Source organism: Neofelis nebulosa, chromosome 9, assembly GCF_028018385.1.
Source record: "Neofelis nebulosa isolate mNeoNeb1 chromosome 9, mNeoNeb1.pri, whole genome shotgun sequence".
Lineage (NCBI taxonomy): Eukaryota > Metazoa > Chordata > Mammalia > Carnivora > Felidae > Neofelis > Neofelis nebulosa.
In genome coordinates, this window is record NC_080790.1 from 83,255,492 (window position 1) to 83,274,111 (window position 18,620).

The following is an 18,620-nucleotide window of genomic DNA, read 5'->3' on the forward strand; positions in this document are numbered from 1 at the left end:
TACCTCTCACCTTGAGTTGAATATACACAAGGGGAATAAGCCAGACCATTTCATATATTTTGGTTGGCTTCACAACATATCTATGACTCAGGCAGTGAGTCATGGCAATTGTTAAGGATGATTTAAACATAAGCCAAAAAGTGTGTTCTTGTGAACGCAGCTTGACCACTCATTTCAGGTAAATGAACATGTCCTTTTTTCCCCCTTGATGGCTAAGTTCCAGGTTTTCCTTGTCATTTTTACAAGCCTGGATCCTATAATATCACCTCTCTAGGACTGTGGCAAGGGAGCCTCATGATAGGAAGAAGCTGAGAAGAATCCAAGGGCACTTCCTGACCAGATGAAATACAATAAAAGCCTGGAGCCAGGGGACATGGAGTGGATTATAAAGAAAATTATAAAGAAAAGCAACACTTCCTTTGTTTAGATGCAGAAAAGTTGTGTGGCTGGAGAGAGAGAGAGAGAGAGAGAGAGAGAGAGAGAGAGAAGTTAGATATAGTTTTGTTGTCATCAGATTGTCATTGAAATGTTTTAAGTTTGTTTATTTATTTTGAGAGAGAAAGAAAGCATGAGCCAGGGAGGGGCAGAGAGAAAGAGAGGAAGAGAGAATCCTAAGCAGGCTCCTCCTCAATGCAGAGCCCATGCGGGGCTCGAACTCATGAACCGTGAGATCATGACCTGAGTGGAAGTCGGATGCTTAACTGACTGAACCACTCAGGCACCCCTGGATTGCCATTTAATTCTTACACATGGCTTCATATATGTGTGCATGTGTGTACCTGTGTATCTGAGAGGAAAGACAGATTAGAGAGAGGGAAGGGGAAGAGGCAGACGGACAAGGAAGAAGGAAGAGGAGAAGGAAAGGAAAAGAAGGAAAAACAGAAGGAGGAGAAAAGAGAAGGAAAATAGAGATATATCAGGAGAAAAATCTATGAAAAGCACATGGCAGAGTCCCTGCCAATCCTAAGGTGTGATTTCGGTTTCCTTACTCTCTTTTGCAGAGATATAAAGAGGAGGACAAAACACATAAACATATAGACTTGTATTTAAGCATGTGTATTACACCTGCAAATACAATTCATAATATGGACTTTACATACAAGTAGAGAGTCGTACAGAAATGGGAGCATGACTGTCCTACTTCATTCATCCAGATGACTACAAAATTTTCCACTTGTCAATAGACAGCTACATGAAGTTTGAGAAAGAGTAAGGACATCATTAAGTGAGTAAATACAGAATGGGGGAAAAAACTGGGTTGAGATTTCTTTCCTGACTTTATTTCCTCCCTATCAACAACTATGGAGATTCTTATCACAGCTGACCTTTGTTCCTATGCTTTTACCAAGTGGGAACACTCGTCCTTGGGCACTGAAGCCTCCATTCTACAGCTGTTTTCCCTAAGAGGTGCAGGCAAGGTTATGGGTCTTGAAAATAGGGCACAGAAGGCAGCAGGTGCTGTGGTCCATACAGGCCCTTATTGGCTTTCCCTGCCGAGAATCCAGGCCATGGCTGATGTAGGGGTGTGTGTATGTGTCACGGAATCAAGTTCTTGGATTTAGCCAGATTTGATTTCAACTTCTGAGTGAGCCTGTATTTTCATGGCAGGTCAGCAATAACTTCACAATTCTTTCTCTGCAGATAGAAGGTAGACCAGGCTGTTCTGTATTCTTTGGGATCAGAAAATTCATTTTACCTTCTCCTCTGTCCTTAGCTAATTCTGTCCTCTGAAATCTCACCCTCTTTGATAAAAACATAATATTTCATAATGACAGTCCAGTAGTATGGAATCTCATTATGGTCTCAACAACATCTGTGATTATGTTTTATTCATGTAATATCTTTATTTAGATGACACATTCATAAGGAAAATTTCTAGTTAATCCCAGATAGATACCCAGAAATGTTCAAGGTATGTTAAACTGGTTGGACCATCATGCTACCAGGATTATTAAGCTGAATGGGAAGTGATCAAGCTACAAGTCAGGAGGTCAGAATTCTTTTTTTGGATATGGCACTGATTTTTTTTTTTTTTTATTAATTCAGTGCATTTTTTTAAGAACTCATTCTCTTCTGTAAATGCAGGCGTTGGACTGTGTGTGTGTGTGTGTGTGTGTGTGTGTGTGTAGTTTTTTTTTCCCATAAGAGGAAGACCCAGCTCTTTCTTTTTCAGACCCTTCCTTTTCTGGTCAGATACCCAGAGACTTGTTAGTGAAAGAAGGGAAATTGGAGATGCTATTCCTTAGAACTGACATATTGGGGAACTGGGGTGGCTCAGTTGGGTCAGCGTCTGACTCTTAGTTTTGGCTCAGGTCATGATCTCATGATTTGTGAGTTCGAGCCATAGGTTAGGCTTTGAGCTCACAGCGCAAAGCCTGCTTGGGATTCTCTTTCTCCCTCTCTGTTTACCCCTGTCCTGCTTGCTCTCTCTGACTCTCTCAAAAATAAATAAACTTAATTTTTTTTTAAAAAGAATGGACATATGGACACTTCACTTATGTGTCTCCTTCTACTATTTAGCATTGTGGGGACTGTCAACCCCCATTGCAAGCATTACTGAAAAGGCACCTGACCCCTTCCGTTTCAGTGATTCGACTGGCTTCAGTTTATTCATCTGGCTCATACCTGTGATGTAACAACTAAACACAAACATCTGGGAAAACAGGGTCCAGGCCAGTGTAACTTTGCACAGGCAGCTGCTTTGGTGGCCATAGTGTATGTTTTCCTATTAAATGTTTGTTGGAAGTCCTTTCTGCTAACGTTTGGTTTCAAGGACTACACAGGGTTCCTGGATAATTGAACCGTTAACTCCTTAGTGTGGTAACTGCATCCATGTTTTTGAGTAGTTGGAAATGAATCCGATTAGGCACGAATTTAATCTAAAACTCAAACCTGCATAGGCCTGAATTTAAATCTAAATAGGCCTAAAATTTAGTTTAGTAAAACTTAAACTATTTTATTTGCAGATCTAATTGGAGTTAGCGATTCTTTTTTTTAAATGTTTACTTATTTATTTTGAGAGAGAGAGAGCAGGGAAGGAACAGAGAGGGGAGAGAGAAAGGCTCAAGCAGGTTCTGCTCTGTCAGCGCAGAGCCCCACAAGAGGCTTGATCTTACCAACCTTGAGATCATGACCTGTGCTGAAACCAAGAGTCAGAAGCTTAACTGCCTGAGCCACCCAGGTGCCCCTCGAGTTTGTGATTCTTGATGTCCAATGTATCTTTTTTTTAAATGTTTATTTATTTGTGTGTGTGTGTGTGAGAAAGAGAGAGAGAGAGAGAGAGGGAGAGAGGGAGAGAGGGAGAGAGGGAGAGAGAGAGAGAGGGAGAGAGGGAGAGAGAGAGAGAGAGAGAGAGAGAGAGAGAAAGCATGAGCAGGGGAGGGGCAGAGAGAAAGGGAGACACAGAATCAACTCAAAGCAGGCTCCAGGCTCCAAGGTGTCAGCACAGAGCCCCATGTGGGACTTGAACCCATGAACTGTGAGATAATGACTTGGGCAAAAGTCAGATGCTTAACTGACTGAGCCACCCAGGCACCCCGATGGGCAATGTATCTGTACATTCAAAGGAAAATGGTAGGTTCAGAACACAATATAAACTGGTGCTTTGGCCAATCACCCTTCACGCCCGTTATTTTTATTTCCTTCTGGTTATTTCCATAAGTGCCTAAGTAATTAGAAAAATGGAAGTAAGAGCACAAGCTGATTTTGAATCATTGAAAATTTAAGTCCCTTAAATCTACAAAGGCAAAGAATTTCATTTCCTCACCACATCCGTGAAGAGGTTATATTTTCACCATTTCAGACCAGCATAATTTATGTACGTGAAATGATACCAAGTCTAAATATATATTCTTGTAGTGCCTGGTTGGCTCAATTGGTTGACTATCTGGCTCTTGATTTTAGCTCAGGTACAGTTTGTGGGACTGAGCCCAGCATCAGGTTCCCCTGTGACAGCGTAGAGATTGCTTGAGATTCTGTCTCTCCTCTCTCTCTGCCCTTTTCTCCACTTGCATACTTTCTCTCTCAAAATAAAACATTTAAAAATTATATATATATATATATATATATATATGGATTCCAATGAATCCTAAGAATATACATATATATGTATATATATGTGTGTATATATACGTACATATATACATACATATATATGTATATATATACACATATATATACATACACATATATATGTACGTATATATGTACGTATATATACACACATATATACGTACATATATATGTGTATATATATTCATATATACATACATATGTACGTACATGTATTCGTATATTCATATATATGTACACATATATGTACATATCTATGTATATATATGTAAATATATACATATCTGTGTGTGTGTGTATCTATCTATCTATCTATCTATGTATATTCTTAGGATTCATTGGAATTCAGATAGGACCCAAGTGTTATTGAGCAGTATCAATGGTCATCAGGCACTATGCCATGTGACACTGAAGCTTCCAGGGCCCTCCAGGGACTATGTAGGGAGGAGAGTTGATATTTATTTAGAGTGTGCTCTATTCAGACTGCACTGGGTACTTAACCATACATTTTTGCAATCAATCCTGACAGCAGCTCTCCAAAGTAGACACCATTACTCTAATTTCATATATGAAGAAATAAAGAAATGGAGGTCTGTGAAGTTGTAAAAATGTACCTACATAGGGCCTGTCATAAGTATCATACACATTCATGATTAGTGTGGTTTTTTTTTTTTTTTTTGCCACTCACACATTTGCATGTGTATATCACTTTTTTTCAACTAACTCTAGGATAGAAAAGGTATTCACACTTATAAAATGAAAGAACAATTCAAGATAGAAATATGATCAGTAAGGGTATAAACTTTATGTGAAACCATCACAGGAATGTTAATAGTAATAAACACCGAAAAACAATTAAGTCTAATATTTGGTCAACTACTCTAGAGAAGGGAATATTTATAGAAGGGTAATTTTACTTCCTCAATAGAATTCTTAGGAGGGGCACCTGGTTGGCTCAGTTGGATGAGTGTTCAACTCTTGATTTTGGCTCAGGTCATGATCCCAGGGTCCTGGGATTGAGCCCCTCATCAGGCTCTGTGCTCAGCACAGAGATTCTTGAAATTATCTCCTTCTCTCCCTCTGCCCCCTCCCCATGCTCTCTAAATAAATAATAAATAATAAAAAAAAGAGTTCTTAGGAAATCTCAATGCAACATGACATTGCATTTTTAGGAATTTGCATAGTGATTATGCACATGTGAGTCATTTATATTGATGAAGTCATCCTGCCCTTCATCAACGAATCTCTCTTTGCATGTTTTTAGTCTGTTTGTCTATTTTATCAGTCACACACCGTTACAATACATAAGAGAGTTCTATTGTTACCACTATCATCATTATTTTAATATAGGAAACTACTTAGTGTATATGTTGTTATATATACCTGTTAGTTGGCCTAAGTTATACTTATCTGTTTAAAGCTATTACATTATTTTTCATAAAATTATTCTAACCTAGAAGAGCATTCAGTATACTAGATGCATGTCATAAAATATGCATTTAAAATTAGTGTCAGGGAGTAAAACTTTCTTGATATTGGAAACTTGATTTCTGTGGAAGCCATGTCAAGTATCTTTGCAAACAGTGTATCTGTATAATCTCAATGCTCTAAACCCAGAAGGAGGAAAATGTTCTCTCTCTGACATTGTGGCATAAGCAGGAAATATATACTGTTTTCTAAAATTGTGAAACTTGAAAGGCAAATAGTGTATTAATCAACTTAGAAGTGAAGCGCTGTCTGGTTCTGCATGAATTTCCAGTTTTCTTTCCAAGAAGGGATACAAGGAACCCCCTTAAGTGAGATGGTAGGAAATGTCTTTGTCCTGGTTTCTTATCATTCTTATTTACCAGGTTCATCCATTTTGTACCTCCCACTGTCACAACAAATTTGATATCGAGTTGTTGTATATTTAAGGTTTAAAATACAAGGCTTTGACTCATTTGGAAACGTTTAAGAGGACTTCCCATGTCCTAGCTTCAGAGATCAGCCGTGCTCAGTTCTGGAACTCAGGTAGGTTGAGATGATTGTGCTATCAGTTTCATTTTAGGAGAGGAAAGGTTACTTTTGAATTGAAAATGTTTCATTTGTTGAAGGAGGATTTGCAAGAACTCCTTTGGAAAGAGTGACCTATACAGAGAAGCAAACACATTGCTATCCACCTGATCTGTTGTACCTAATTACTTTTATACTTTTCATTGAGGTTTTCACATAAATGGATTCTTTAATTTCCTTTCAAGTTAGTCAACTGATATCTTTTCTTTTTTTATTTTTTAAAAAAATCTTTATTTTTTTTTGTGGGGGGGAAGGGGCAGAGAGAGGGAGACACAGAATCCAAAGCAGGCTCCAGGCTCTGAGCTGTCAGGACAGATCCCAACCTGGGGCTGGAACCCATGAACCAGGAGATCATGACCTGAGCCAAAGCCAGATACCCAACCAACTGAGCCACCCAGGCGCCCTGTTAATTGGTATCTTAAACCAATGCCTTAGCATTGTCCCTCCCAGGGGTGAGCTGAGGGTAAGTTTCCCTCAGGAGGTTAAGTAGAGCAGGCACTGATTTTGGAATCAGAAGAGTATATTCTGAGAATCAGGACTCCGGGGACTCGACTTGAATGTATGCTTGCCTTCAGCCTTTACTCAAGATGATTCTGTTCATTTGCCCAACAACAGATTTTGACTGCAGACAAGTCTGACATACCAAGCAATGTTGCTTTGAGGAACATATTCTATGAGATACTGTAAGCTTCCATTATTAGCTAACCATATGAAAAAGAAAAAAAAAAAAAAGATATTGTGGAAAACTCATCAACTGCTCCGAAGCAGACTGGTTCCACAATTCCAGAAGTCAACTACCAGAGTGAGCTGTCCTTGGCATTCCACACAGTCATTTTCACCTCAGGAGGAAGCCATGAGTGAATGTTACAATCTGGGAGGATGCTACCCAGACTCCTGAGTAGAAAAAGCCAGTTGCAAGTGAGGACTTGCATATCTTGGGGCTCAATGTCCTTCTCTTTACAAGGATGAGAAAAGCATGTAAGAAAGACCGAGGGAGAGTTTAGATGAAATCGCAAGGAGCACACAGTTGACAGAATGACAGACAGAATGAAAAAGAATTCTGTAAGAATTAAGTAGGACAGGACCAGGCAGCAATCAAGGCCATTCGTTGATTTTTTTCCACTCATTCAACCACTGGCTGAGCATCTACATGGTGTCTGCTCACTAGAAACTCACATTCCTAGAGGGGGAGAATGGGACAGGAATAAATGAATACAGGGAAGAGAGCCATAGATGATCACATAAGCAACTAATTAAGGGACATATAAAGTCTTCTGTAAGGATTTTTCTCTGTATAATATTCTCAGAATTCCAGAATTGACAAAACTACCTCTAAGTAATTTCTCTGACCAAGAAGGAAGTAGGCTCCCAGAACAAATCAGGGCTTTTTTTTTTTTTTTTTTTTTTTTTTTTTTTAACAGCCTGGATAAATTCTAGCTCAGATTAAGCATTGGAAATTATTTGGAAATACTTTATGGTATTTAAATCTTGCTCTAAATTTGTACAGTTCTTACCATGCATCTATATGCTCATATTAGGGATAAGTTGTTATTTAATACAAAATAGCCCATTTTAGTCAAATACAGAATTCTGAAGAAATTCCAGGCCATGTCCCTGTGCAAAAATCAATTGTGATCTATATTGGTTTGTAAACTTGAATCTATAAGGAAGGTATCTCATGGGCTATTCATTTGCTTCTAGAGGAGGGACTGCCTTTTTTTTTTTTTAATTTTTTAAGTTTATTTATTTATTTTGAGAGAGAGAGAGAGAGAGAGCACAAGCTGGGAAGGTTCAGAGACAGAGGGAGAGAGAGAATCCCAAACCAGCTCCACACCATCAGTGCCAAGCTCCATGTGGAGCTCGAACTCATGAACTGTGAGATCATGACCTGAGCTGAGATCAAGAGTGGGACGCTTAACCCACTGAGCCACCCAGGTGCCCCGAGGCAGGACTGTCTTTAAACTTGAATTACCATTTAAGATTTGTGCCAATCCATGAGAAAATGAGCTTCGTTAGTTAAAATACCTCCTATTGTACAATGATGAAAGTCTGTTACAAAGTCTAAAATAATTCAGTTGAATGATCATTTGTTGAATGAATAAATCAATATCTGAACACATTTCACAAATTACATTCACCTTTTGCAGCCCTTTTTCATAAATCAAAGTATACACGAAAATAAACAAATTCATTAATAAATTCAAATATTAAACACTCCACACTTTGGTGCCCTCCACATCTTTCTGGTTCACTCTTTCAAATACCCCCAAAGGTATCAATCACTGGCACCTGTAGTCCCTCAGTCCTACCTGACTTAAATGCCGTTAGACCATTGTACCGCTCCCTTGTGTATGCACTCAATCACCTCCCTCTGTCCTACACGCCTGGTGAAACCACAACGTAGGCGAATCTGATCTCTGCCCACTACATGCCTGCACCTATACAAGAGAATGAACGTACAGAAAACACACAATTTATCTGACTGGTCCTTTTTATATGCCTGGTTGTAAGCTTCAAAGGAGCTCTAATTCTGCTTGTAATTCATAATTTATATGCCTACATGCCATTCACTCTTCCAATATCCTTGAACCAATATTTTATATTTTCACTTTTCTCCTTAAATCTTCAATGCTTCACTCCCTAACCTCATTCTCACTGAAGAACTGAAGCAGTGAGACCAGAACGCGTTAATTTGTGCTGTCATCACAACTGCTCACCGACCTGTCTGTGTCCTCTTTCCTGTTGCCGCAGATAGACTGTCCTTGCTCCTAGCCACGCCGGATCCTTCCATCTGCACACTGGAAACCATCCCTCACATCTAACCAGGATAGTGCATCAGCGATTTTTCTGTTTCTCTTCTTTCCCCCGTCTCATGGGATCATGCTCATTACTAGGAAAACATGCTGTTGGTTCTCCAGGCTTTACAAATGTTTCTTTCTTTGAACCTGTTTCCGTCTAAATATTGTCCCATTTATTTTCTTCCCCATACAGTAAAATCCTTGAAATCGATGCTTCTACTCACTGTCTCCAACTCCCGCTTCTTCAACCTGTCAGAATTTCACAGGTACTGCTGTACAAAACTTGTTCTTCTCCGGGTCCCCAAACCTTTTGGTTTCTAAACCAAAAGCCCTGTCTTCCTTCTTATCTTACCCACGAGATGATAGATGCAGTCTTTGAAAAAGAGTCTGTCTCACTTCATGTGATCAGTAAATGTTAGCTATTGGTATTATATCTATTCTGTCATGGGTATATAATTCTCAAGGGAAAGATTCATATGGTCTATCTCTGTATTTCCTGTAGGAACAAACACTTAGCACACAGTAGAGTCGCAAAAAGTTAAATAAACACTAGAGGTTTGGTTGTATAAATAAATAAATAAATGGATGGATGGATGAATAAAAACAGAAGTCAAAGATAGGCAGGGCATAATGTAGCACACATGAAATTTTAAACTAATGTTATCTCCTTGAGATGTTTTCAGGTTTTTTTTTTAATTTTTTTTTTTTTAACATTTATTCATTTATGAGAGACAGAGAGCACAGGCAGGGTAGGGACAGAGAGAGAGGGAGGCCCAGAACTGAAGCAGACTCCAGGCTCCAAGCGGTCAGCACAGAGCCTGACGCGGGGCTCAACCCCACAAGCTGTGGGATCGTGACTTGAGCCGGAGTCAGACGTTCAACCAACTGAGCCACCAAGGCACCCCAAGATGTTTTCAGGTTTTAAGACTGATAAAGAGAATTATAGAAGCCAGGGACTGTTGGGAGAAGGGAGATTCAGAGGTACACACACTGGATTTCGCCTTGCAGAAGCACCGAGAATCCAGAGAAACAGTCCTTGGTGAACTGACTGGGCCAGAGTTCACATTGGTTGCAGCTGATGAGATTTCCTCAGAGTGAACTCTCATTAAATAAGACCTGCACAGGTCACGATCTCGCGGTCCGTGAGTTCGAGCCCCGCGTCAGGCTCTGGGCTGATGGCTCGGAGCCTGGAGCCTGTTTCCGGTTCTGTGTCTCCCTCTCTCTCTGCCCCTCCCCCGTTCATGCTATGTCTCTCTCTGTCCCAAAAATAAATAAAAAAACGTTGAAGAAAAAAAAATAAGACCTGCACAAGCATGCCTTTACAGTGACCTTTGGAGAGACAAATTAAAACTCAAAAAGCTTTAAGGACTGATTTCAGATCAAAGAGCAAGAGGAAGTGACTGAAGACGCTGGGATGAAGATGGGTGTTTTAAAGTCTGCTTTTCTCTATTTCCAGGTTAGGGTTTGGGCAGATTTCCATCTCCAGTATGGTAGCAGTTGATTCACTTCCAGAATGCTAAACGAAATATACATTTGCAAGGGGATTCCTCATTCCCAGCTGCTTCTACAAGCATTTTCGCCATGATCCTGAAGAGTAGTGGTATACACTACCCCAAAACATGCCACTTTGGTATGTTGATTATTTTGAGCCGTGGACATTTGAAAAACAGCAGACGCAGGGGGAGGCTTTCTCCGAACTCCGTTTATCTGCCTAAAGACAGATTCTCCAGAAGGAAGTTGGCTGCTATACATCTTCCTAGGAGTTTCAGCAACCAGGAAAGATGGACTGGTCACAGGAAATTGACAGGAGACACACTGTGTCATGAACTGTTGGTGGTGTTTTGGAATGGTGGGGGCTCGAAGCTGACAGCCAAGAAGGAATTCTTGAAGATGTTTTTGGTGCAAAAAAGGTGATTTTTTTTGGAGCACGGGGACAGGACACGCCCAGAAAGGCTGCCCTGGGGTTAGGAAGAGTGGCTGGTTATAAGTTATGGAGTTGGGGAGGTAAAGGCAAATGCAGGTTTCCAGAAGGACTTTGATATGCTAAAGAGGACTCCTAAAATAACTGAGGCCTTGCTATTAGTCATGCTAAGGTAGTTTTCCCTCCAGTAAGGCATTAACATGAAGACAGTTGGGGGTTCCTGGACTAAGGTTATACTCCGTATATGCCTCAAGTATTTGTCAATGGGCTGCAGGTTATAAAGAAATTTAATTTCACCTGCTATTTCCTCTTGCCTTTGTTCCCCACATCACTATGGAGGGGAGGGTGGATATTAGGGGCTCCAGAAAAGTGAGCCTATAGGTTTCTGGAGATTAGGTTATTGATAAGATTGCCTTTTTCTTGTCATTTACTAAGACATTTGTAACTGATGGAGACCCGTGTTCTGCATGACTGTGATCTCTATCAGTTAACCACCATTTGTTTTCTTTCCTTTCCTTTGTTCTTGGGCAGCCAGGAATGCCTGAGGAATATCATACATATCCCACCTGGGGAGGGGGCGGTGCCAGCTTGTACTTTGTGCTCAGCTTGCCTTTTGCTCACTCATCACTATCATCTCCCATCTATTCTTCTAAGGGCCTATTCATCTTTCCTAAAAATCCCTTACCCTCCCCTAAAAGGTTACATCTTCCCTCTACTTTCCCTACAAAGATGGCATTTCATCCTGGATTCTAAGCCACCCTGGAGAGATACTCATTTTTCCCTGGAGAGCTCTCATGTATGCACATAACAGGCACACATGTTAATAAGCTTCTGTTTTTCTCTCGTTAATCTCAGCTGAAAACTCAGAAGGATACAAAAAAAAAAAAAGGTACAGAACGACTTTTAGTAGCAGGTGCCTAGCAACTTCAGAGGTTTACTTTATAAATATTTGTTGAATTGGTGAATGGGTGTGCCTTATATGTAATAATGGGATACTACTCAGAGGTTTCTGTGGGTTGTCTTTGGTTTTTTGATTGCTCTGCACCTCAGAATCAAGATATAGCAAGATAAAGGAGAGGGAGGCTCTCCCCCCACACCTGACATCACAGGGCCGAGGAGGGTGACATAGGATGTAGGTGTGTATCTCTTTTACACAAATGTGTTGGATTCAAACCCTAGATTTTATTTAAGCCTTCTAGAAAGAAATGTAAAGTTTATTATTACAAGACTTTTTTTTTTTTTACAAAAGAAAAACAAGGCTCTGCAAACCTTAGTGGTTGAATATCTGAAGACAGAATCTTCTTTTTAAATATACTAGGAGATTTCAATATGAAAAGTACCACGCTTGTTTATTTACCTTCAATTTGCAGCTTTTCAGACACCAAAACATTTCTCTGCTGAAATGAAACAAGTATCTCTGGCTAAAAAGAGAGAGGGAGAAACATTTAATTCTGTGCACATAATGAAACATTCACACTGCTGCATGATCCTTGCTAGGGCGGCTCTTTAAGAAATGGGCTTTAGGTTTTTGCTGAGAAGTGTCTTTAAACAAACAAACAAAGCTAGTGCAGGCTTCAAGACTTGCAAATATAATAATAAAATTATCAAGTCAACACTCTTATGAGGGCTGACTTTATAAGCAAAGATTTGGAATTGAAATATCATTACAACATCAAGGGTTTGTAGTTGTACAATGCAGATTTCAAAGAAGGAGAAGTTAAAATATGAATATTATAAAAATATGTAAAAAAAAATAAATAGTGTGAAATGTCAGTACTAACTCTTTTCCCTTACTAGGGACTCTGCGGCACCCTAGAGCTGAGCCCTTCGCCGCCCCCTGTCCCCGGAGCACGGAGCACGCATGCGCAGCAGACTGCAGCCCACGTTGCTGTCGCCAGTTTGCCAGTGGGGAGAGGACGGGCGCCACGCTGTGGTGCAGGGGAGCCACTGCCACCTGCAGACGGATCCATTCCTCTGGTCAGCCTCCACTCTACCTCTGAAAAATCGGGGTGATACACAGGCTTTCTGGAGTTGTCTGCTAGGCTATAGAGATCCCCGCCTTCTCCTTCACACAGAAGTTCCTGGGGTTCAACTCTTACCGACTTCACCGAGCTCCAAACTCTGGGTAGCAAGGCAGCCAGTTAAATCCCAGATCCTCCCGAGCTTTCCAGGGCGAGGAGGGGATTTAAGAGCAGCCTTGCACTAGGATGATCCTCATCTTCCCTGCAGGACTCACATTTCTATTTTTTAAGGTGCACTTTCTCTTGAGCTAAATTCCAAAGTCCTTTGTGAGTGTTAGTGATACCAGAGGTACTGTCCAGTTTGATGACTGGATGGTTCAGGAGTTATTTCTGTTACAGGATTATAATATTCCAATCGACCGCGTCGGATCAAAGGGCAGAGAAAAAGCCTCACCGGTTTCTCGGGGAGGAGTCATATGCTCCTATGTGAAGGTCAGTCTCAAATCAGGTAGTTACCCTGCATGAAAATATTGTTTAAATGTTTATTTATTTGTTTTGAGAGAGAGAGCGAGCAGGAGAGGGGCAGAGAGAGAATCCCAAACAGGCTCTGCACTCTCAGTGCAGAGCCCCATTTGGGGCTCGAACTCACAAACCGTGAGGTCATGACCTACCTGAGCTGAAATCAATAGTCAGACATTTAACCCACTGAGCCACCCAGGCACCCCAAAGTATGAAAATATTTACATATCCTGTCGTGTGATCAGATTTTCACATCATTTGGGTAGAAAGAAAAAAAGGAGATGTGAGATCCCAAAATATGAACCAGGGATCATTGAAGGGAAACATTTCATGTGGAACCCATCATATCCTTCCTTTGACTGATACAGTCAGGGAAAGGACTGCAGCCTATACCCCTAAAGCAGGAGAGCTGGCCTTCATCGGATACATACTAAGTGGTATTTATTCTAGGCACTGTGCTAGGAGCTAAGGATAAGCAAGTTAATCAAAGCGATCCCCCTTACCTTCACAGAGCTTTTGGTCTAGTGTGAGAAAAGTAAAATGATTAAGTGCTAAGACAGAAAGCTATAGAAAGACATCAAAGGCATAAAATGGGATTCTAATTAGTCCAGAAAGGTAGGTGTCAAGTAAGACATCCTTGAACCAGCTACCTTCAAGCAGAGACCCTAGGAAGAATTAACAATGTGAAGGGCAGAAAAGAGGAAGAACAGAATGTGCAAAGGTCCTGAGGTGAGAGGGAGCCTGGAACTTTGGTCAGAGTTCACAGTGCATTGGTGGTGATGGGATAGAGTAAAGTAGTAGGAAAGGCAGAGGTCAAATCAGGTAAGCCACTTTAGGATTTTAATCTTTCCAAATGGCACTGAAAAGTCACTGAAGGATTGTAATTTGATAGAGATATGATCTTACCTTCAGTCATTTCATGTGTACAGTAATAGGTGGTGTTACCACTTTCAGGGGTTGAGTTGTGACTCGTAGGCCCCTTTGAAAAATGGCTCAGCCAGGCCCTGCTCAGCATGGGAGTATAGTTTGATACTTTGTTATTTGCTTTAGGAGAAGGATGAAAAGATTGTTTATAAAACTAAGTCCTTCATCTCCCATTTATAGAAAAGAGTACTTTTCTAAATGTAAGAAAAAGCTGATAATCTTTAACTACAATAACACAGATTTATACAAGTGATACTAGAGTCTGTAATTTCTACAGTTGTTATAGGCAGTCAGATCCCAGAAACATAGATTTGTCATTCGTTTTCTTGTTTATGATGCACAATCATTCTTCAAAGCATTCTGTGATTCAAACTTCTAGAAATTATTGTCTGAATGTGCCCTTGCCCTGCTGTTATTTCACTAAACTTGTAGAACTGGCCCGATTTGCTTACTGCAAAGAAAACTTTATTCTGCTGTGGCTTTTTTGGACAATCTTTAAATTAGCCTCCACTGTTCTATTTAAAACCACTGGAGAAAATAATCTGCCATTCATGGCCATCTAGTCCTCAGGTGGAGGGAGTGCTGGCACGGACAGGCTGACTTAAATTCCTCCTAAACCATTATTTGATTGGTAAACTTGGGTACATCAGCTTGCTTGCTTGTTTGCTTTTAAGTATTTCTTCATCGACAATTCTTTGCTTACAAAAGGGGTACAAGAATGTAAAATGGATAGAAGAATGTCTACCTCTTCGAGGTTTTGTGATAATTGACAAAAAATACAGGTAAAGTGCTTTGCATGCAGCTCCCCACATAGAGCTACACAGTTTTACAAACGTATTATTTGCTGCTCCTTTCTTCCCAGGCATATGAAGCACATACTTTTCAATGAAAATTTAGAAGGCAGGCAGATTTTTGAATGGCTCGTTGATTCTCTTTAAGAAGATAGGACATCCCTACATTCCAATTCTTGTTACAATTTTTGAAACACTAATGCTTTATATTAACTGAAGTACTCCTAGAATCCTTCTCTTATCCTGGACTTGTCCTGCATAACTTTCAAAATCTGAAGATGACTTATATGCTCTATTCAGGTGGAGACCTTTTTTTTTTTTTTTTTCCTTTCTTTCTCCCGTGTATCCTCTGTTGACCTCTCATAGATTCCCTATGTTAGAACTTGGGGCGGGGGGGGATCTGCTTTAAACTCTGAAATGCCGAGTGCTTAGTAGCAGGAATCATATTTTGACATTGAAAACATTTGAAAAAAAGAAGGATTTTATTTCCTAAATATCGAAGGGAAAACGGTTTCACTTATTTGAATGACGACCGGTCCGCTTTCGACGATGGATCCTTTCAGTTTCTGGTGATGAAGATACTGGGGCAGTAAGACTTCACCCAGGGAAGCGGAAAACTGCCCTGTGAGCAGGCTGCGCTCCGAAGGCAGGGGGCGGTCGGCGCTGGAAGCTCCTGGAGATCCAAGGAGAATCGCGCTCCCTTTCCTCCCCTCTTCTAACCGCAACCCGTCCTGTAATTAGCGGAGCGAGTCAATCTGAGCTAGGCAAATCACTGGCTTTTCACGAAATAATTATATTTGTGTTGCTCTCGGACATGTGCACCTCTAAGCCTGAAAACAGAGACAGCTGTTTTTCTTTTTCGTGACCGGGGGCAGGGAGAAAACAGGGGAAGCGACAGTGGTGGAGGGAGCGAAACCAGTACGGGGTGGACGAGAAAAGTGGGAGCGTGGGAAGAGAGTCTGGCACGGACAGTTTCAGCGCGCAGAATGCCCTGTACGGTACGCGATGTGATAACCCTCGGAAGGGGAACAAAATGAGGCTTTTCTCAACTTTCTGAAACAGCCACAGAGCTCCCCAGTGTGTCCCGGCCTCCGCAGCTCCGGGGCCGGGCCGGGAGCGCCCCCACCCCGCGGGGCCGGCCTCCCCTCCGGACCCCGAGCCTGCGGCGCCTGGGCGCGAGCCCGGCACACCCGGCGTCCCCTCGTAGGAGCCTGCGGGGGAAAGGGCGCGACGCGTGGGTCGCGCCGGCCCCTTCGCTGGAGGGACGCCCGACGCTGCCTCCGGGGCGGGGACAGCTCCGGCCACCTTGCGCGATTCCGCCCGGAGCCGGCTGGTTCCGGGGGTGGGGGGTCCGGGCGCGCGGTGCGGGCTAGAGAGGAGCGCGGCCCCGCGTCGCCCGCGGGCTGGGGCAGGTGCGCGGCGCGTCGGCCCGGTGCTCGCGTCCTCCCGCCCCGCGGCCCGGGCGCCGTGCCCGCCCCGCCCCTGCCCCCGCCCCCGCCCGCGGGCCGCCCGGGGCAGGGCCTGCAGCTGCGGCCGGCGAGCGGCGCACCGGGCATGGGCCGGCGGCCGGCGGCGGAGGGCGGCTGAGGGTGCGCGCTCGGCCAGGCGGTGTGCCCGCTCGCAGCGGGGACCGAACCGGCGGCTGCAGAGACCCCGGCCCCGCGGCGGGCGGCGGCTCACGGATCCGCACTGTGCGCGGCCGAGCGCGCGGCGCTGCCTCGGAGCGATGCGCTGAGCTCGCGGAGGGCCGAGCGCGGGGCTCGCCGGCAGCTCGGGGAGCCGACCCCATGGAGCCCGCGGGCGCCGGGAGGAGCCTGCGGGCGCCGCCACCGCCGCCGCCGCTGCTGCTGCTGCTGCTGCTCCTGCAGGTGGCGGGGCCGGCGGGCACTGTGGCTGAGACCCTGCTGGACGCGTCAAGGGCTATGGGCTCCAGCTCCAGCCCGCCGAGCCCCGCGAGCGTGGTGGCTCCCGGAACGACGCCGTTCGAGGAGAGTCGTTTGCCAGTGTTCACCCTGGATTACCCCCACGTGCAGATCCCCTTCGAGATCACCCTGTGGATCCTGCTGGCCTCCCTGGCCAAGATAGGTGAGCGAGCTGGACCCGCGAGCTGGGGTGGAGGCGATCGGAAGGGGACGCCCAGGTGGGTGGGCGTCCGAGTAGGCGAGTTGGCCTCTGGGTGGTGGCCACCTCCCTGCGGATCAGGGCAGGGGCGACAAAGCAGCTTCTGTTCCACAGGGACCCCGGGAGGAACACTTTCATGCTTTGGTTCTTAAGTGGACATTGGCCTTGAAATAGCCCGAAACTATTAGTCCATACAAACTCAGCGATTTGCTGCTTACTTTTGCCTGGGACACCAAGTGGTACAGCCTCCTGCCAAAGTAGAGACCTGTTTACTGAGGGAGGAGGCGAGTTAGCTGAGGTTTATTGGTCTCCCCCACTGGGAGAGAGGCGCGGGCTAGCACAGAGACTAAAACGGTTAAAGCCCTGGATGCTCTGAGAGAGAGGCGCCTTGGCAGTGACCAAGACCCTGCCATGCACCTGACTAATGAGGTGCATGGAAGAGGACCTGGGACGACTGAGTGCCTGCAGCTGCGACAGGAACACCCTGTCTCCTCCCCTCCTTTGGGCTGAGGCTGTCACTATCCAGGAAGCGTTTTCTTAGGTGACTGAGGCCAGTGAAGCAAGATGCATATTTAAAAATAATTAACCCACTTTTTAAACTGTCTCCTTAACTCTCATTTGGAAAGCAGAAGCGCAGAATGTCTTTTCTCATCTGCATTCCCCACGCCCCCGACACGTAAACTTTTGTTGTGCTCATGGAGCTTTATGCTATTTTTGCTTTATATTTTAAATACTTTTTTATTTTAAAATATGTCAACTACTGTCGTCATGATTCAAAAAGTTATTAGGTCAAAAGACACGTATGCATTATTGCATACGTCTTCTGCATTTGTCCTCGGAAAGAGCCTGTGCTGCACCGTGAGGCAGGTCGCCCTAAAGGATGAGCAGACGCCTTGCCTGTCGGCCTTGGGCTTCTTGATTGGTGGGAGAGATGCCATACACACCCGTGACCCTCATACAAGAAAGTGCTAAGTTGTGTGACAAATTCAGAAAAGATAATATGGCAGTGTCGGGAGGCAGAAGTCACTTGTGAAGTCACGATGTGAAGTCAGGGTGTGAAGGAAGCATTTAAATTGGGCTTTCAAGGATGACCAGGGTAGGGTCAGTCGGAGATGAAAGGGAACAACATTCCAGAGAGGAATGAACAAAGGCACAAATTGGGAGGAAAGCACAAAGCAGGTAGAAGAGATGGTTTGCAGGAGGGTGGAAGTTGTGGGAGGTAAGCCTGATGTCAGATAAAATTAATTAGATTCTATTAATGGTGGCCAAAGGAGGCACATGCTGTTTAGTGACTTTTCAGGCTGCAGTTGCCTGGCTTTGACATTGTTGTACCAGTTCAGTGTTTTAATTCCACCTGAGAAGTGGAAGCAGGGGAAGTGGATTTCCCCATCTATCAGGTAGGGTATACACATTTGCAGGTAAACTCCTTGTCTGTAACAATACACTCAGGTGCTGTCTCCTC

At 43.5% G+C, this 18,620-nt stretch overlaps 1 protein-coding gene across 1 annotated transcript in view; it reads left to right on the forward strand.

The window, feature by feature from the left end:
• The first annotated feature begins 16,625 nt into the window (after nucleotides 1-16,625).
• Nucleotides 16,626-18,620, forward strand: part of SLC9A2 (solute carrier family 9 member A2) — a 100,606-nt gene continuing 98,611 nt past the window's right edge. The window contains exon 1 of the mRNA XM_058684570.1: nucleotides 16,626-17,122. Within this exon, the coding sequence (XP_058540553.1) occupies nucleotides 16,825-17,122 (298 nt within the window). The 5' untranslated portion in view covers nucleotides 16,626-16,824. The remainder of the gene's footprint in view (nucleotides 17,123-18,620) is intronic.